Source organism: Dromiciops gliroides, chromosome 2, assembly GCF_019393635.1.
Source record: "Dromiciops gliroides isolate mDroGli1 chromosome 2, mDroGli1.pri, whole genome shotgun sequence".
Lineage (NCBI taxonomy): Eukaryota > Metazoa > Chordata > Mammalia > Microbiotheria > Microbiotheriidae > Dromiciops > Dromiciops gliroides.
This window is the reverse complement of record NC_057862.1, coordinates 373,656,097-373,673,378: the sequence shown is the minus strand read 5'-3', so window position 1 is coordinate 373,673,378 and position 17,282 is coordinate 373,656,097. Positions and strand designations below refer to the sequence as shown.

At 40.5% G+C, this 17,282-nt stretch overlaps 1 protein-coding gene across 1 annotated transcript; it reads right to left on the bottom strand.

The window, feature by feature from the left end:
- Positions 1 to 3,133: 3,133 nt before the first annotated feature.
- ZCCHC3 (zinc finger CCHC-type containing 3) lies at positions 3,134 to 6,197 on the bottom strand. The gene has a single exon (XM_043989676.1). The coding sequence runs from the start codon at positions 6,031 to 6,033 to the stop codon at positions 5,011 to 5,013; it is 1,023 nt and encodes a 340-aa protein (XP_043845611.1). The 5' UTR covers positions 6,034 to 6,197; the 3' UTR covers positions 3,134 to 5,010.
- Between the last annotated feature and the right edge of the window lie 11,085 nt (positions 6,198 to 17,282).

Genomic DNA, 17,282 nt, shown 5'->3' with positions numbered 1-17,282 from the left:
ATGTCCTGGGCTAGTTCCCTACCTTGCTATTTGTTAAAGGATATGAGTGATTGGTTATCATTCATATTTTTAAAAAATAAAGCTTAAAGACTTAGCATCCTATATTACCCTTTTATTTTAATTTTTTGTTTTGTTTTGTTTTTTTAAGTGAGGCAATTGGGGTTAAGTGACTTGCCCAGAGTCACACAGCTAGCAGATGTTGAGTGTCTGGGGCCGGATTTGAACTCAGGTACTCCTGACTCCAGGGCTGGTGCTGTATCCACTTCGCCACCTAGCTGCCCCCTATATTACCCTTTAAAGAAATAGATCTCTCAGGTCATAAGAAAGAGCCCAGTTCTTGGTCTGTATTTTCGTTTGTTTGTTTGTGGGGTGGTTTTTTTTTTTGCGGGGTAATGGGGGTTAAGGGACTTGCCCAGGGTCACACAGCTAGTAAGTGTCAAGTGTCTGAGGCCAGATTTGAACTCAGGTACTCCTGAATCCAGGGCAGGTGCTTTATCCACTGCTCCACCTAGCTGCCCCTCTCAGTCTGTATTTTCATATGTGATGAGATGGGCAGCTAGGTGCACGGTGATAAACTGGTCTGGGAATCTAGAATACTCATCTTCATGAGTTCAAATCTGGCCTCAGACACTTATTCAATGTATGAACCTGGGCAAATCACTTAATCTTGTTTGTCTCAGTTTCCTCATCTGTAAAATGAGCTGGAGAAGAAAATGGGAAACCACTCCAGTATCTTTGTCAAGAAAGTCCCAAAATGGAGTCATGAAGAGTTGGATATGGTTGAACAACAACCATGAAGAGATGTAACTATTCAGATCACAAATCCTCCATTCCTACTCATAGCATGTGATTCCTGTTCATTTTCTCTCATAAGTTCAATGATTCCAGGAATTTTTTTTTTTTTTTTGCGGGTCAATGTGGGTTAAGTAACTTGCCCAGGGTCACACAGCCAGTATGCGTCAAGTGTCTGAGACCAGATTTGAACTCAGGTCCTCCTGAATCCAGGGCCGGTGCTCCATCCACTGTACCACTTAGCTGCCCCCAGGACTATTTTTAAAACGAGGATAGGTGGGGGATTGGGGAAAGATTGTCAGGAGGAAGAGAGATTAACCTTGTTTGGCTTGACCCAGAGGGCAGAACTAGAATGAAGATTGGAAGCTGCAGAGTAGTAGGTTGTATGTGACTGAAAGGAAAATCTTCCTCACAACTTGAGCAATCTGAAAATGAAATAGGCTTCCTTGGAAGGTAGTGGTTCCTCCATATTGGAGATATTCAAGTGAAAGAAAGATGACTACTTGTTGGGGATGTGGTAGAGCAGATTCTTGCTTAGGTATTAATTCAACAAAATGGCCCCAGAAATGCAATGATAGTCTGCACTCCAGTCTCTGCATTCTTGTAAACTACTTTGCTTAGAACGATGCTCTGAGGTGGCTGGTAGGAGTACTATTAACCCCTTTTTACATATGACAAAACTGGATGCTACTACATGGCTATGTTTAGCTTCAAGCATCTTCCTTCCTTTCCCTTTACCAAACCAAACCATTCTGTTATTTCATCACCAGTATTGTTGGGGGATTGGGGTTGGCTGGCAAGAACATTAAATTCACCCATCATAGAGGGAAGATAAGATAACCAGGATATTAAAATTGTCTGCCCAGTGCATACTTGGACAGCTCTCATACTTCTCGAATCTACCCTAATCTGATTGATTTTAATTTCCCTGGTGACATAATAGAAAAAAACAACATGAGATTTTGAACTAGAGGACTTAGGTTTGAACCCTGGTTTGGACACTTAGCTTTGTAACCTTGGACAAATGACTTCTCAAATAATAATTCTACCTCACAGCATAGTTTCAAGGAAAGTGGCTCCGAAGCCTTCAAGGTTTATAGACAACATAAGCTGTTATTACACTTGGCATGTTCTGGCCTTACACTGGAGCTGCCTACCTCATACCTGCTCCCACCCAATCTCCTTCAGAGATGGGACAGCAGCCTTTTCTCCCAGGATGCTCCTGAAGCCTGGGCTTTGCTCAGCTCCTGACTCTCAGGACTTAGCTCATTGGCAGAGATAGAAACAGCAGCACTCCTGAGCCAATCAGTAAGGTAGTCTTTCTTTAGCACCACCCACACACACCCAAGTAATGGCAGTAACTCTTTCATTGCCTTCTTTCTTAACCAATTCTAAACATGGGCACATCATAAAGCATCCTAACAGTAATGGGAGGTAGTTCGGGGAAAGAATTCTGGATTTGGAGGAAGAAGATCTGGATTCAGACCCAGCCTGTGTGACATTGGGCAAGTCATCTAACCTTTCTGGGTCTCAGTATCCCCATCTTTGAAATGTAGTTGTGATAGATGACTTACTTTCCAGCTCTAAATTTATGATTATATAATCTCACCCAAACATCTGAAGGTTCACAGAGACATTTCCTTGTAGAATATGGGAGGCATCTTTCTCACTGGTATTAATGTGATGCTCTGGTTTCAAATCATGGTACACTGTGGTCTCAGAACAATTAATGAAAGAGACAGGTGACCCAATGGCCAGCAGAAAGGTACATGGTAGGTTTAAGTGAACTGTGGTTTATTACCAGTAGTAATTTGAATGGCAGACATGGGATAAAAGGCACTCTCAAAGATGGATGTAATTGGAAGGGAAGATGGGCTGATCATATAGGAGAGAGCTAACTGTGGCATAGTGACTCAGCTAGACAGAATCAAGGACCCTAAGCAAAGTGAGTTTGAGGGGGCAGCTAGGTGGCCCAGTGGACAAAGCACCAGCCCTGGATTCAGGAGGACCTGAGTTCAAATCCGGCTTTAGACACTTGACACTTACTAGCTGTGTGATTTAACCCTCATTGCCCTGCAAAAACAAAACAAAACAAAAACAAAACAAAAAGTGAGTTTGAATCCCAGTTCTGCTACTTGGTGCCTGTACAACTTTGGGTAAGCTCTTTCCCTTCTCTGGGCCATGGACTAGATGAATGATAGGGTCCTTTCCATGATCAATATAAATATGTATGTAAAGATAGAGTTTTTGGCTGAGCACATGGGTGATAGTGTGCCCCTAGATTGTGTCTGACTATATCTTCATGGAGTGCTTTGAAATGACTGAAAAATACTGCTCTGAGGTCATTTATATAAAAGATAAATATTTATTCACAATAACAAAACCAAGCCATTAATTCACTTTGGAAACCACAACAAAATAATGCCAAATACATAACAAAGAAAAGGCAAACAAAACTTACACACAAGCAGCTTATCATCTTTTGGGACAACTTTCTCACAAGGTGACATTCTCTCTGTCTCCGTCTCTGTCTCTGTCTGTCTGTCTGTCTCGTCTGTCTCTGTCTCTCTGTCTGTCTCGTCTGTCTCGTCTGTCTCTCTCTGTCTCTGTCTCTCTCTCTCTCTCCCTATTCACAACTGGCCTTTTTTCTTTAAGACAAAATTTGCTCATACTTCCAGTGCTAATACTGTCACTTCATTTCTCTAGGTCTCAATTTCCCTCTCCGTAAAATGAGGGGGTTGGATGAGATGATCTCTAAAGTTCCTTCGAGTTCTAAATTTTATGTCTTTATCTCATGAGCTATTGTAAGATAATACTCAGTGAGATAATGAATACAAAGTACTTTGCTATCTTTCAAGCACTATATCCTCATGTTGGTGTTTATGATTATTATCTATGCTTTTCTACTCATCAGTCTGGGAACCACAAGTCCAGCAATGCCCCATGTCAGTTTCCCTTTTGGAGTTTCTTAAGCATTAAGCCTAAAGCTCCCATTTATATTGCTATGCTGGCCATCATCAATTCACCAGTGATGGTGGTAAACAGGGGAAGGTTTGGTCTAGACTGGACCTACCAAATCCCTTTGGACTATACTCCAACCTACAGAAAGTGATAGGTGGGTTTACCTATCCCTTGTAACATCATTGGTTTTCCTCTCTTTTCCTTCCCTGCCTTTCACCTGAAATCCATCTTCTTCTTTTGTTTCCTCCTTTCTCTTCTATTTCCTGAAGCTTCTGCTTATGGGATTCCAGTTGACTTAAAGTCCCCAAGTGGGTTTCTAGAACCTTGTCCATTTATATTCATTAGGCCAGCTTGGCTGGACCCTTTTGCTTAGGGTTCTAGATGCTGTCTAGCTGAGCCTCCCTCTCTCCCTTTTGTAATACCCAACTTATCTGGTTACTGGAGAGCCAACTTCTAGTGACCTCAGTTCTCAGAACATAATGAAGAACCAGCCCAAAAACCCAAAACCAAAACAGAAAAACAAAGAAAACCCCCCTCAAGAGGCAGTATGTATAATAGAAAGAGCTCTGGATTGGGAGTCAGGAAATTTAGGTTTTACTCCCAGCTTTCCTGCTCATTGTGTGACTTTAGTCATTTCCTCTTTCTAGGCCTCAGTTTACCCATATGAAAAATGAGGGGGAGGGTGGCTAAATAATCCACAAAGTCTTGTTAAGCTCTGATATTTCACAATTCTGTAAGAAAAGATCTCTACTTCTATCTATATATTGATACATAAATTTTGGGGGCTATTGAAATAGCTGTCACAAAGCCCATGCACTTTGTTCTGTAGGAGGGGCTCTCAGGCCACCATTCAGAGCTTATTTACTCTTAATTTACATATAATTCTAACAACATCAGCTACATTAATTTTTTTCAGATCACAACAGATCAGAAGCAGCAAATTAGAAGGGGGAAGAGGTAAAAGGGTAGACACACTGACAATCAAAGTAACAGCTGACAGCATGACAACAGTAAAGACAGAAGAAATTACTCTATTATAGCACAGGATAATTACTAATTGTCACAACGATGACCTTGAGTCATCAAGAAAAGGCTGACTTGTCTTCAATATATTCTGTTTAAGGAGGCAGAGACACATGTGTAACATATTTTAGAAACACTTCCACTAAAATGGCTAAAATGAACACAAGAGTCTGGCACTTCAAGGGGGGAGGGGTAAGCTTCAGTGGTTTGGAACATTCAGTTATTCAAAACACCTCATTCCCCAGTGATTCCAGATGAATGGCCTGCTCTGGGGCAGCTTGCATAGATATGTCCTTTCTGCCCACAGAGGTTACACACAATTCCCTTTTTGCAGAAGCTGGTGCTATGTCCTTGCTCTCCACACCTGAAACACCTTTCCTGGTTACATGTTAAACTCATATGATTCTTGGAACCACATCTATAACAGGTCTTTGGCTGTCCCTTATACCAGCTATAGCCCTTCTCTGTGCCTAAGTAAAAGGCCCCTGGCAGGTGGTCAATCCCCTCCTCCCCTTGCCACAGTTCGATTTCACACTTATATTCCCCAGTCCAGACCCCAAACCGATCAGCCACTTTGACCGGGGTGGTTAACACATCACAATGTCTCTTTAACCAAGTTACAATGTCTCCTGTATCCACGGTTTCATTCCTGAAGAGGATGAACAGGGTCTTTAGCCTTGGTTTTGTCAGCTGAATCAGCACAAAGTTCTCCCAGCAGTCCTGACCCTTTTTCTCCTGATACTTTCTCAAAAATAAGTCCAATTTCTCTGCTGATCTGAAGCTCACATCAAACTCCTTACTGCCTGGAATTTGAATGACTGCATAGATGTCTCTTGGGTTCATCCCAATCGACTTGATGATCAGGGTGCCCACTACATAGTCTCTCGTTGGGCAGCTGTTGTCCTCTCCTTGGAATCGGAGCCTCAGGATGAATCTTCCATTGAAGGCATCCTCCTGCTGTCCTCTTCCCCTCACAGAGGCTACACCGATCCTCTTCTCTTCTCTCTTCTTCTTCTCCTCCTCTCCTCCTATAGCCCTTACGGAATACAAAACAGAAAAACCAGCAGCATCTGCTTTCTTTCTTCTCCCCCCTTCCTCCTCCCTCTTCTTCTTTCTCACCTCCCTGCCACCAGCCTTCCCTAACTCTTCAGCGTCTCCCTGCCGGCCCTCTCCTTCTACACTCTGGCTTGGAGCGGGCGGCTGACACTCACCATGCCCCTGGCCAAAGCCAGGGGAATACAGTTCTGGGCTGGGCATCTCTGAACTCCCACAGGTCTGCTCCTTCTGCTGTTGGGCTTTGAGCAGTTCTCAGTCCTTCTCTGTCAGGCTCTGGATGACTTGAGCTCACACCATGCTCTTCTTCTCGTCTGCCTCCCCTACTTCCTTGGCTGCCTGCCTGGGTTGCTGCGGCAACTGCTGCAGTCCCCCGCTCCCCTCCTCCTCCTTCTCCTCCTTCTCCTCCACCTCCCCCCCCCCTCCTCCCCACCAGCAGTAGCCATGTTACCTCTTTCCCAGCATACACTACTGACTGCCAAGAGGGAAGGAGAGATTTCATTTCAGCCCCACTGGCTTTTTTTTTTTTTAGCAGAAAAAGCATTTTGGGGGTACTTTGAATGGACAATTTATCTCCAGTCCATTATTAGATAAACTCTCATTCAGCAAACCCTTATAAACATACCTCAGTTTCAGATAAATATAAGGAACTCCTATTTTCATTCATTTCTCTTCCCCTATTTTTTCAGATCTTCTTCCCAGATACGCCATTCCCCTCCCCCCCCCCCCAGCCACAGTGGGCTACATCTCTAGTATGTCTTTTCTCTTCGGCTATTCCCATGACATGTTGCCACTTTCAGAATCTGGATTTCACCCATATTGCTGTGAATTTCAATGCTTTTGGTCCCTCGAGATCCTCATTTTTCTTTCCCTTTTTGCCTCCTATCTTTCTGCCCCATGCACTTGCCCCCGGCTCTATGACACTCTTTCTTTACTTGAGTAATTTTCCTTGTGGCTCTTTGGGATTCTGCAAGAAAAATGAGAACATCTTAACCTGACATTTGAAATCTTTCATCACCTGTTCTAGTTTTTCTTTCTAACCTTATCTCATGCACTGTACACAATTAAAAAGGCGGGGGTGGGGGGGGGTCACTCACCACTACCTCTGATCCTTGCCCTGCCCTTTCCTATCTTTCTGCCTTTCCTTATGCCCAGAATGTCTAAAACTCCCCATATTCTACCCCCTAAGCAATCCAGCCTCTGGAATCCTTCCCTTCCTTCTCCATATAATCTTCCTTGATCCCCTCTGCCCCACCCTTCCATGCTGGAAATGATCTCTCCTTCCTCAAATCTCTTACAGAGCTGTGTCTGGACATCTTATGTGCATTTAGCTTGTAGCACAGTTAACTGTATATTATGTCTTATCTGTTCTGTTTCCATTAGTAGCCTTAGTGAGGGAAGTGAGAGTGTTTCATCTCTTAAAGTGCTATATAAATATACAACTATTTACAAATTTTCACTGTTTTCTGAAGAATCAATCCCCAAGCATTTATGGGTTAGCCAATTGCCATTGTCCCACAGTAAGATACTATGTAGGCCTTAAAGAATAGCCAACTATCCTCTGAGAAGCCATATTTGGTGGTATGGTGGAAAGACACTTTCACTTCTCTCACTGAGCCTAGTATTGAAAATAGAATACATAAGACATATACAATTAATTGTGATACAAATTACATTATGCTCAATGGTCTAAGAGGTCCAAGCATACCTCTTTTTTTAAAATAGTATTTCATTTTTTCCAATTACACATAAAGATAGTTTTCAACATTCATTTTTGTAAGAGTTTGAGTTCCAAATTTTTCTCCCTCCCTCCATTCCCATCCCCCTCCCCAAGACAGCAAGCAATCTGATAATAGGTCATATGTGTACAATCATGTTAAACATATTTCCACATGAGTCATGTTGTGAAAGAAGAATCAGAACAAAAGAGGAAAAGCACAAGAAAGAAGAAACAAAAAAACCCCAAAGAATGAAAATAGAATGATCCTATCTGCATTTAGATTCCATAGTTCTTTTTCTGGATGTTGAGAGCATTTTCTATCATGAGTCTTTTGGAATTGCCTTGGATCATTGTATTGCTAAGAAGAGCTAAGTCTGTCACAGTTGATCATCCCACAATGTTGCTGCTACTGTGTACAATGTTCTCCTGGTTCTGCTTACTTCACTGAGCATCAGTTTATGTAAGTCTAGGTTTTTCTGAAATCTGCCGGCTCATTATTTATTTTTTTCTTTTTTGGTGAGGCAATTGGGGTTAAGTGACTTGGCCAGGGTCATACAGCTAGTGTCAATTGTCTGAGGCTGGATTTGAACTCAGGTACTCCTGACTCTAGGGCCGGTGCTCTATCCACTGTGCCACCTAGCTGCCCCCATCCTCATCATTTCTTTTTGTTTGTTTGTTTGTTTTTTGCAACAAACATTTATTTTATTTTCCAGTTACATGTAAGGGTAGTTTTCAACATTCATTTTCATAAGATTTAGAGTTCCAAATTTTTCTCCCTCCCTCCCTTTCCTCCCCCCTCCACAAGATCGCAACCAGGTTATATATGTACAATCCACAAGTGTGCTTTTTATCAGTTCTTTCTATAGGGGTGAATAGTAAGCTTCCTCATTAGTTCCTTGGGATTGTCTTGGATAATTGCACTGCTGAGAGTAGTTAAGTCATTCACAATTGCTCACTGAACAATACTGCTGTCACTACACACAATGTCCTCTCAGCTCTGCTCACTTCACTATACATTGATGTTCATTAGTCTTTCCAAGCTTTTTGGGGATCATCCTGTTTGTCATTTCCTGTAGCACAAGACCATTCCACTATAATCATATAGCACAGCTTTTCCCATCATTCCTCAATTGATGGACATTCCCTTGATTCTCAATTCTTAGCCTCCACCAAGAGTTGCTATAAATATTTTTTGTACAATTTCCCCCCTTTTCTCTTTTTCATGATGACTATTGTTAACTGTTTCCCTTCCATCCTATTCCCTTCCCCATGATATTTATTCTATTATCCATCTTCTTTCATCCTATAACTCTTCAAAAGGGATTTGCTTCTGTCTGTCCCCTCCCTCACTCTGCCCTTCCTTCTTTTGCCCCTCTCTCTTTATTTCCTTCCCCTCCTATTTTCCTGCAGGGTTAGAGAGATTACTCCACCCGATTGAGTGTGTACATTATTCCCTCCTTGAGCCAATTCTAATGGGATTGAGGTCTTTGAGCCAATTCTCATGAGTGTTAGGCTCATTTACTACCCAGATTAAACAGATTACTCCACCCAGTTGAGTGTGTCTGTTAGTCCCTCCTTGAGGCAGCTCTGATGATGCTCATCATTTCTTACAGCACAATAATATTTCATTACATTCATATACTACAACTTGCTCAGCCATTCTCCAACTGATGGACATCCCCTCAGTTTCCAATTCTTTGCCACCACAAAAGAGCCCCTATAAATATTTTTGTACATGTGGGTTCTTTTCCCTTTTTTATGACCTTATAGGTTATAGGCTGAGTAATGGTATTGCTGGGTCAAAGGATATGTATGGTTCTATGGCCCTTTGGGCATAGTTCCAAATTGCTCTACAGAATAGTTAGATCAGTTCACAACTCCACTAATAATGCATTAGTGTTCCAATTTTCCCATATCTTCTCCAACATTTATCATTTTCCTTTTTTTTTTAGTCACATTAGCCAATCTGTGAGGTAGTACCTCAGAGTAGTTTTAATTTGCATTTTTCTAATCAGTAGTGATTGGGAACATTTTTTCATATGGCTGTAGATAGCTTTAATTTCTTCATCTGAAAACTGCCTATTCATATCCTTTGTTTGTTTTTGTTTCTTTTTTGTGGAGCAATGAGGGTTAAGTGACTTGCCCAGGGTCACACAGCTAGTAAGTGTCAAGTGTCTGAGGTCGGATTTGAACTCAGGTCCTCCTGACTCCAGGACCAGTGCTTTATCCACTGCGCCACCTAGCTGCCTCCATTCATATCCTTTGACCATTCATCAATTTGGGAATGACTTATATACTTATAAATTTGATTCCATTCTCGATATATTTGAGAAATGAGGCCTTTATAAAAACTATTGGCTGTAAAATTCTTTCCAAGCTTTCTGCTTTCCTACTAATATTGGTTGCATTGATTTTGTTTGTGCAAAATGATCTATTTTGTATTTCATAATGTCCTCTATTTCATCTTTGGTTATAAATTCTTCCCCTCTCCATAAATTCGACAGGTAAACTACTCCCTCCTCTTCTAATTTGCCTTTATGTCTATGAGACCCAGAGAGCCTTCCCTGAACTTTTTTTTTTTTTTGGTGAGGCAATTGGGGTTAAGTGACTTGCCCAGGGTCACACAGCTAGTAAGTGTCAAGTGTCTGAGGTCGGACTTGAACTCAGGTCCTCCCTGAATCCAGGGCCAGTACTCTATCCACTGTGCCACCTAGCTGCCCCTTGCCTTTATGTCTAAATCATGTACCCATTTTTATTTTGGTATACAGTGTAAGATGTTGGTCTATGCCTAGTTTCTGCCATACTATTTTGTAGTTTTCCCAGTAGTTTCTGTAAAATGGTGAATTCTTATCCCAGAAATTGGTGTCTTTGGGTTTATAAAACAATAGATTGCTATAGTCATTTACTACAGTCTTGTGTGCCTAACCTATGCTACTGCTGTACCACTCTATTTCTTAGCCAGTACCAACTAGTTCTGATAGTTGCAACTTTATAATATAGATGTAGATCTGGTTTAGTTAGGCTACCTTCCTTTGCATTTTTTCATTAATTCCTTTGATTTTCTTGACCATTTGATCTTCCAGATCCAAGCATATCTCTGAGAGATTTGAGGAAGGAAAGATTATTTCCAATATAGAAGGATGGGGCAAGGGGGATCAGAGAAGGTTCCATAGAGGAAGTAGAAACTAAGTTAAGTGGAAGGGAAGATTTTAAAGGTTTGGTGTGAATGATAGGGTGGAGTTCATGTAAGGGGCAGGGTAAGATCATTCTGGGTAGAATTCTGAGCTAGACAGTGGGAGTCAGGAAAGATTTGGGTTTGAAGCCTGCTTCTAACAGCCATTAGTTGGTTGACCTTAGGTAAGTCACTTAATATTTGTTTTCTCATCTTTAAGATAGTAGTATTTATTTCACAGGGTTCTGGAGAAGATCATATTTTAAATCAAGGTATATGTGTTAGTTATTCTTATTAACTAGAACAAGTGTAGGTCTCCTAAGAGTGAGAAGTCCTTTTCATTAGTTTGGTTAACATTTTAAAAATACCTACTGTATACAAAGCACTGAGCTGGGAGGTGAAGTCCATCCCTTTCTTCCTTGAGTTTAGGAGCCTTTAGCAGCCAAGCATCAATGATACTGCATCAAGATTTGGCTTCCATATCTTCCAGGGGCTCTACTGGTTGGAAAGGAGTAATTCTGGTCCTTTAGAAAGGACTCTCACTTCCTCAAGTTAGAATCCTCAGTGACCCAGGTGGCTGGAGGGGATTCTTAACAGCAAAACAATGAGAAGTTATCAAGAGAAACTTCCCAGAGGAAATAGGGTAGAAGATAGATTTCAGGCAAAATGAAGAGGAAATGGTAAGGAACACAGATTAAGTACCTAGGAAGAACAAGGGGTATGCAGGGAAAAGAGCTCTTGCTCAGGAAAGGAGACAGGTTAGGTTTGCCTCAGAAGAAACCAATTTGTCTGAGGATCACAGAAGAGTAAAGAAGGAAGAAGAAAAACATTTATAGAAATGAAGGTAGGGAAAACAAGAGAGTGAGCATCATATAATTTTGTAAGAGAGACAGTAGATTTACAATTGGAGCAACTGGGTTCAAATGCCAGCTCTGCTACTTATTCCTTGTCTGACTGTAACCACGTCAATTCATTTCTCTAAGCATAAGGTCTCTAAATACAGGGTCTTCCAGCTCTTAAATACAATAGTAAGCACCAAAAGAAGGTCTATCCAATTCAATATAGTAAACATCAGTTGGGTATCTAGTACATGCAAGGCTCTGTCCATGGTTCTGATGAGTTGAGACCTGGGTTTGAGTACTAGTTCTGACAGTGGACAAGTTATTCAACTTTTCTGAGACTCAGTTTCCTCCTTGGTAAAATGAAGGTAAAGACACTTCCCCTATCTACCTTACAAAGTTGGTGAAACAGCAGAGGCATGGTGTAATGGAATGAATGCAGAATTTTGAGTTTTGGAGGGAAACTAGGTGGTGAAGTGGTTAGACCTGGAGTCAGACCTGGAGTCAGAAAGACTCATCTTCCTGAGTTCAAAATTGGCTTCAGACATTTACTAACTGTGTGACCCTGGGCAAGTCAATTAGCCCTGTTTTCCTCAGTTTCCTCTTCTGTCAAATGAGCTGGAGAAGGAAATGACAAACCACTCCCAGTATCTCTGCCAAGAAAATCCCAAATGGGGTCATGAAGAATTGGACAGGATTGAAATGACTGAAGAACAACTTGTTCATCTTTGAGCAAACACTCCGAACTTCAGTTTCTTTATCTGTAAAATGGGGCTAAAATTGCAGCACCTATTTCACAGAAATCTTGTAAAATTCAAAGAAGAGAATGTATTTAAGATATTACATAAATATCTCCATGACAAAGAGTTTTATGTGTATATTAAAACCATACAGGGGGCAGATAGGTGGCACAGTGGATAGAGCACCAGCCCTGGAGTCAGGAGTACTTGAGTTCAAATCCGGCCTCAGACATATAACACTTACTAGCTGTGTGATCCTGGGCAAGTCACTTAACCCCAATTGCCTCACTAAAAAAAAAATTAAAAACCATACAGGATTACTTGACAAATGTGACCATAGAGATAACCCTCAATGACCTTCTCATTAATGTGATAAAGAGAGATGCATATGTGCCAAAGCTGTTCACCACTATTATGGGTATGAGGTACATATGGAGGAGGCATTCCTAATAATTCCAAATGCTCCTGTTTAATTTTGTTTTGTTTTTGCAGGATTTTACATTTACTTTTAAAAAACTTTCCTTATTTTATGTTTCAAAATCTCACTCTCTCAAGCCCCTTCCCCAAACATTACAAAGGCAAGCAACATGATGCTCATTATGCATGTGAAGGTTTGCAAAACATTTCTGTATTAGTCATATTGTAAAAAAGAGAAGAAAAATAAAGTGAAAACAATGATTCCATCTAAAGTGCTCTTGTTTTCAGATAACATTGTGCTGACCGTAACATGCACCAAAATGTTACGATGATTATTCAAAAGGATTATTTTTTAAAAATCAGACTAACAATCCATACAAGAAAAACTAAATGGGTAAAACATGCCTGTTGCCATATTATGGACAATGAAATGGGTAGAGAATTGATTGGAGGAAGTAAATGGCTGTAAAAATTTGTAATGCTTTCTATTGATCTCAAGATATTCCCTGTTGCAAAGATGTATCTTTTTCAGCCCAAATGTTTTTTTGGTGATGCTCTATGGTTGCAAATCTTGGAAACATCACAACCTATGAGAAATCAAAACTGCTGGTGACCCAGAGAGCAACAGAGAGATGAGAGCAGACACATTTAAAAAATCCAATCCAAATGTTCACATGGATCATTTGTGCCTGCCATGTGGTAGAGCCTTCTGAGCTCGTATTGATCTGATCAGCCACAGTCAGACACACTGTAACTTGACTCTAACATAGTGATATCATTTTGGTCCTCTTTGAGAAAGAAGGACAACAACCAACCAACCAGGCAGACACAAGTAAGCTTCAGGATATCATTTAATGCCCAAGAAGTGGTGTTAGAGATGATAGCAAGAAAATGGAAGATCAGAAAAAAGGGTGTGGGTAAAGTGTGTGGCATGAATGAGAGCTAATAAATGGACAAGCTTTAGTGCTCTATTGGTACTTTCAAAACATAAAAAGACCTAGAGAAGAAGGAAATAAGCATTTAGGTAGTGCCTATGTGCCAGGCACTGCACTAAGTACTTTTGTGACTGTTATCTTATTTGATCTTCCTCCAAACCTTGGGAGGTAGGTACTATTATTCCCACTTTACAGTTGGGGAAATGAGGCAGACAGCGCTTAAATGACTTGTCAAAGGTCACACAGCTAGTAAGGGTCTGAGGTCAAATTTGAACTCAGGTCTTCTTGACCCTAAGCCCAGCACTCAATCCACTATGCCACTATGCCACCTAGCTGCCTGTAGAGGAAGGCACCTAGTATGATCAGCTGATCTTTGGAGGAACTATGGAAGGAGGTAGACCAGAAGTGCATGGATCAGGTAAGAAAGAGTAGATGAGTATGTTCTGTACTTACAGAGGGAGTACCCGTATTGATGAGATCACAGGTTCGTTGATGATGGAAACGGAGGCTCAGGGAACTCACCCCCCATCCCCCATTTGGATTTTCAAAAGAAATGTACAGAAGGTGGAAGCAAGGTCAGATAACATAACAAACATAAGAGTCCTGTAAAAAGTTTCAGAGCTGCTGGAGTTCTGAATTAGCTAAGGCTGCTGAGAGAAACTAAGGAAAACAAAGTTTTTAAAAACCTATATTGAGAGAAAAATGAGAATCAAAGAGAGGATAGGATCTTGGCTTGAAGTGGAGGGTGGAGGGCATGGTGATAACTGACACTTGAGAGAAGGCAGAACTGGTCAATCTTTATTTTTTCTGCTTCCTCTGAAAGTAGGATAACCTTTATACTGGATATGACCAAATAGCAATGACTAACAGAGAGTAGGAGATAGTACGAGGACACGTATCTGTCACTGATAAATTCAAATCACTTGGCCCAGATCCTTGGGTCCTGAAAGAACTAGCAGTTGGGACTGCTGAGCTTGTGATGTCTGAAGGATTATAGAAAATAGGAAAGGTACCATAAAATTGAAAAAGGGCAAATGTTGTCCTAAATTTCAAGAAAGGGAAGAGAATAGAGTCTTTGAACTGCAGTCCAATGAGCTTGACTTTGATGCCTCGGAAAATTCTATGGCCGATCCTTAAAGAGACAGTTGTACAACATTTAGAAAGGGAAGTGGTGATTCCAAAGAGCTGGAATGGCTTCACCAAAAACAGGTCACACCAGGCTAACCTCCTTCCTTCCTTCCTTCTTTTCTTCTTTCGTTCCTTCCTTCTTCCCTCCCTTCCTTCCCCCTCTCTCAATTACTGACTTAGTAGATTAAAGGAAAACTGTGTAGAGTTTACTTAAATTTCAGGAAAGTTTTTTGGCAGAGTATCTCATATTCTTCTTATGGAGAAGATGGAGAAATATGGATTAGATGATAATACAATCACATGGATTCAAACCTGATTGGATGGCTGGACTCAAAGATTAAGTGATAATGGTTCAATGTCAGTCTCCCGTGGAGTGTCTCAGGAATCTGTTCATGGTCCTGTGCTGTTTAATATTTTAATCAATGACTTGGATAAAGAGATGGCATGGTCACCACATCTGTCAATGACACAAGGGTGGGAAAGATAGCTAAGACAGTCAGAATCCAAAGGGATCTTGATAGCTAGAGCATTGTGTTGAATCTAATAAGATGAAATTCAGAAGGGATAAATGTAAGGTCTTGCAACTGGGTACAAAAAAATTAGAACTATAAGATGGGGGAAGCATAGATAGACATAGCAGTTGTTCTGAAAAGTGTCAAGGGGTATTTGTGGATCACAAGTTCAATATGAATTGGCACTGGAATATGGCTAAAAAGTTAATTCAATCTAGGCTTATGTTAAAAAGAGCATGATTACATTACATTAATTTTTTTTTTGTACAAACAGAAGCAATGCATCCAAAATTAGAAGGGAGGCAGAAAGCTGGCAAACAATTTTTATGGCCAGTACTTCTGATAAAGGCCTCATTTCTAAAATATATAGGGAACTAAATCAAATTTATAAGAATCCAAGTCATTCCCCAATTGGGAAATGGTCAAAGGATATGAACAGGCAGTTTTCTGATGAAGAAATTAAAGCTATCTATTCCCATATGAAAAAATGCTCTAAATCACTATTGATTAGAGAGATGCAAATTAAAACAACTCTGAGGTACCACCTGACACCTATCAGATTGGCTAAAATGACAAAAAAGGAAAATAATAAATGTTGGAGAAGTTGTAGAAAAATTGGAACACTAATGCATTGTTGGTGGAGCTGTGAACTGATCCAACCATCCTGGAGAGCAATTTGGCATTATGCCCAAAGGGCTATAAAACTGTGTATACCCTTTGACCCAGCAATATCACTTTTGGGTCTTTTTTCCCAAAGAGATGATGGAAAAGGGAAAAAGACCCACATGTACAAAAATATTTATAGCTGCTCTTTTTGTGGTGGCAAGGAATTGGAAGTTGAGAGGATGCCCATCAATTGGGGAATGGCTAGACAAGTTGTGGTATATGAATACAAAGGAATACTATTGTGCTGTAAGAAACGATGAGCAGGAGGAGTTCAGAGAAACCTGGAGGGTCTTGCGTGGGCTGATGATGAGTGAGATGAGCAGAACCAGAAGAACATTGTACACAGTATCATCAACATTGAGTGTTGATCTACTGTGATAGACTATATTCTTCTCACCAATGCAATGGTACAGAAGAGTTCCAGGGAACTCATGATAGAAGAGGATCTCCAAATCCAGGAAAAAAAAAAGAACTGTGGGGTATAGATGCTGAATGAACCATACTATTTCTTTTGTTTTTGGTGAAGAACTATGTTTAATGTTATTATGGATATATATATATATATATATATATATATATATATATATATAACCTATATCAGATTGCCTGCTGTCTAGGGGAGGGGGGAGGGAGGGAGAAAAATCTGAAATTGGAAAGCTTGTATAAACAAAAGTTGAGAACTATCTTTGCATGTAATGGGGAAAAAATACTTTATTAATTAAAACAACAACAACAACAACAACAAAACAAAACAAAACAAAAAAGAAACGATGAGCAGGAGGAGTTCAGAGAAACCTGGAGGGTCTTGCATTGGACTGATGATGAATGAGATGAGCAGAACCAGGAGAACATTGTGCACAGTATCATCAACATTGTGTGTTGATCAACTGTGATAGACTAGATTCTTCTCACCAATCCAACAGGTACAAGAAAGTTCCAAAAGGACTCATGATGGAAAAGGCTCTCCAAATCCAGAAAAAAAGAAGGAACTGTGGAATATGGATGCTGATTGGACCATACTATTTCTTTTGGTTTTGGTGCTGTTGTTTTTCTTTTTTGAGGTTTTTCCTTCTTGCTCTGATTCTTCTTGTTGTTAAGGGCTAAAATTCTAGCCAAACTGTCTAAAATATTTAATGAGTGATAGCCAATAAATTATAAGCTTTAGCAAGAGTTAGACTTTTAAGCATTTATTATGGAGAATAAGAATTTGGTAAAGAGAGAAGAAAAGGCCTAGATTCCTATCTATTAAAGAAAGAGCGCATTTCTAGCTCCCTTCTCCACCAGCGACCCCAGGAAAAGCCTGAGTCAGAGCACCCAGCTCTTC

What these genes read in the sequence shown, in the direction of transcription:
- ZCCHC3 (XM_043989676.1), bottom strand. Translation starts at nt 6,033, where the DNA reads ATGCCCAGCCCAGAACTGTATTCCCCTGGCTTTGGCCAGGGGCATGGT.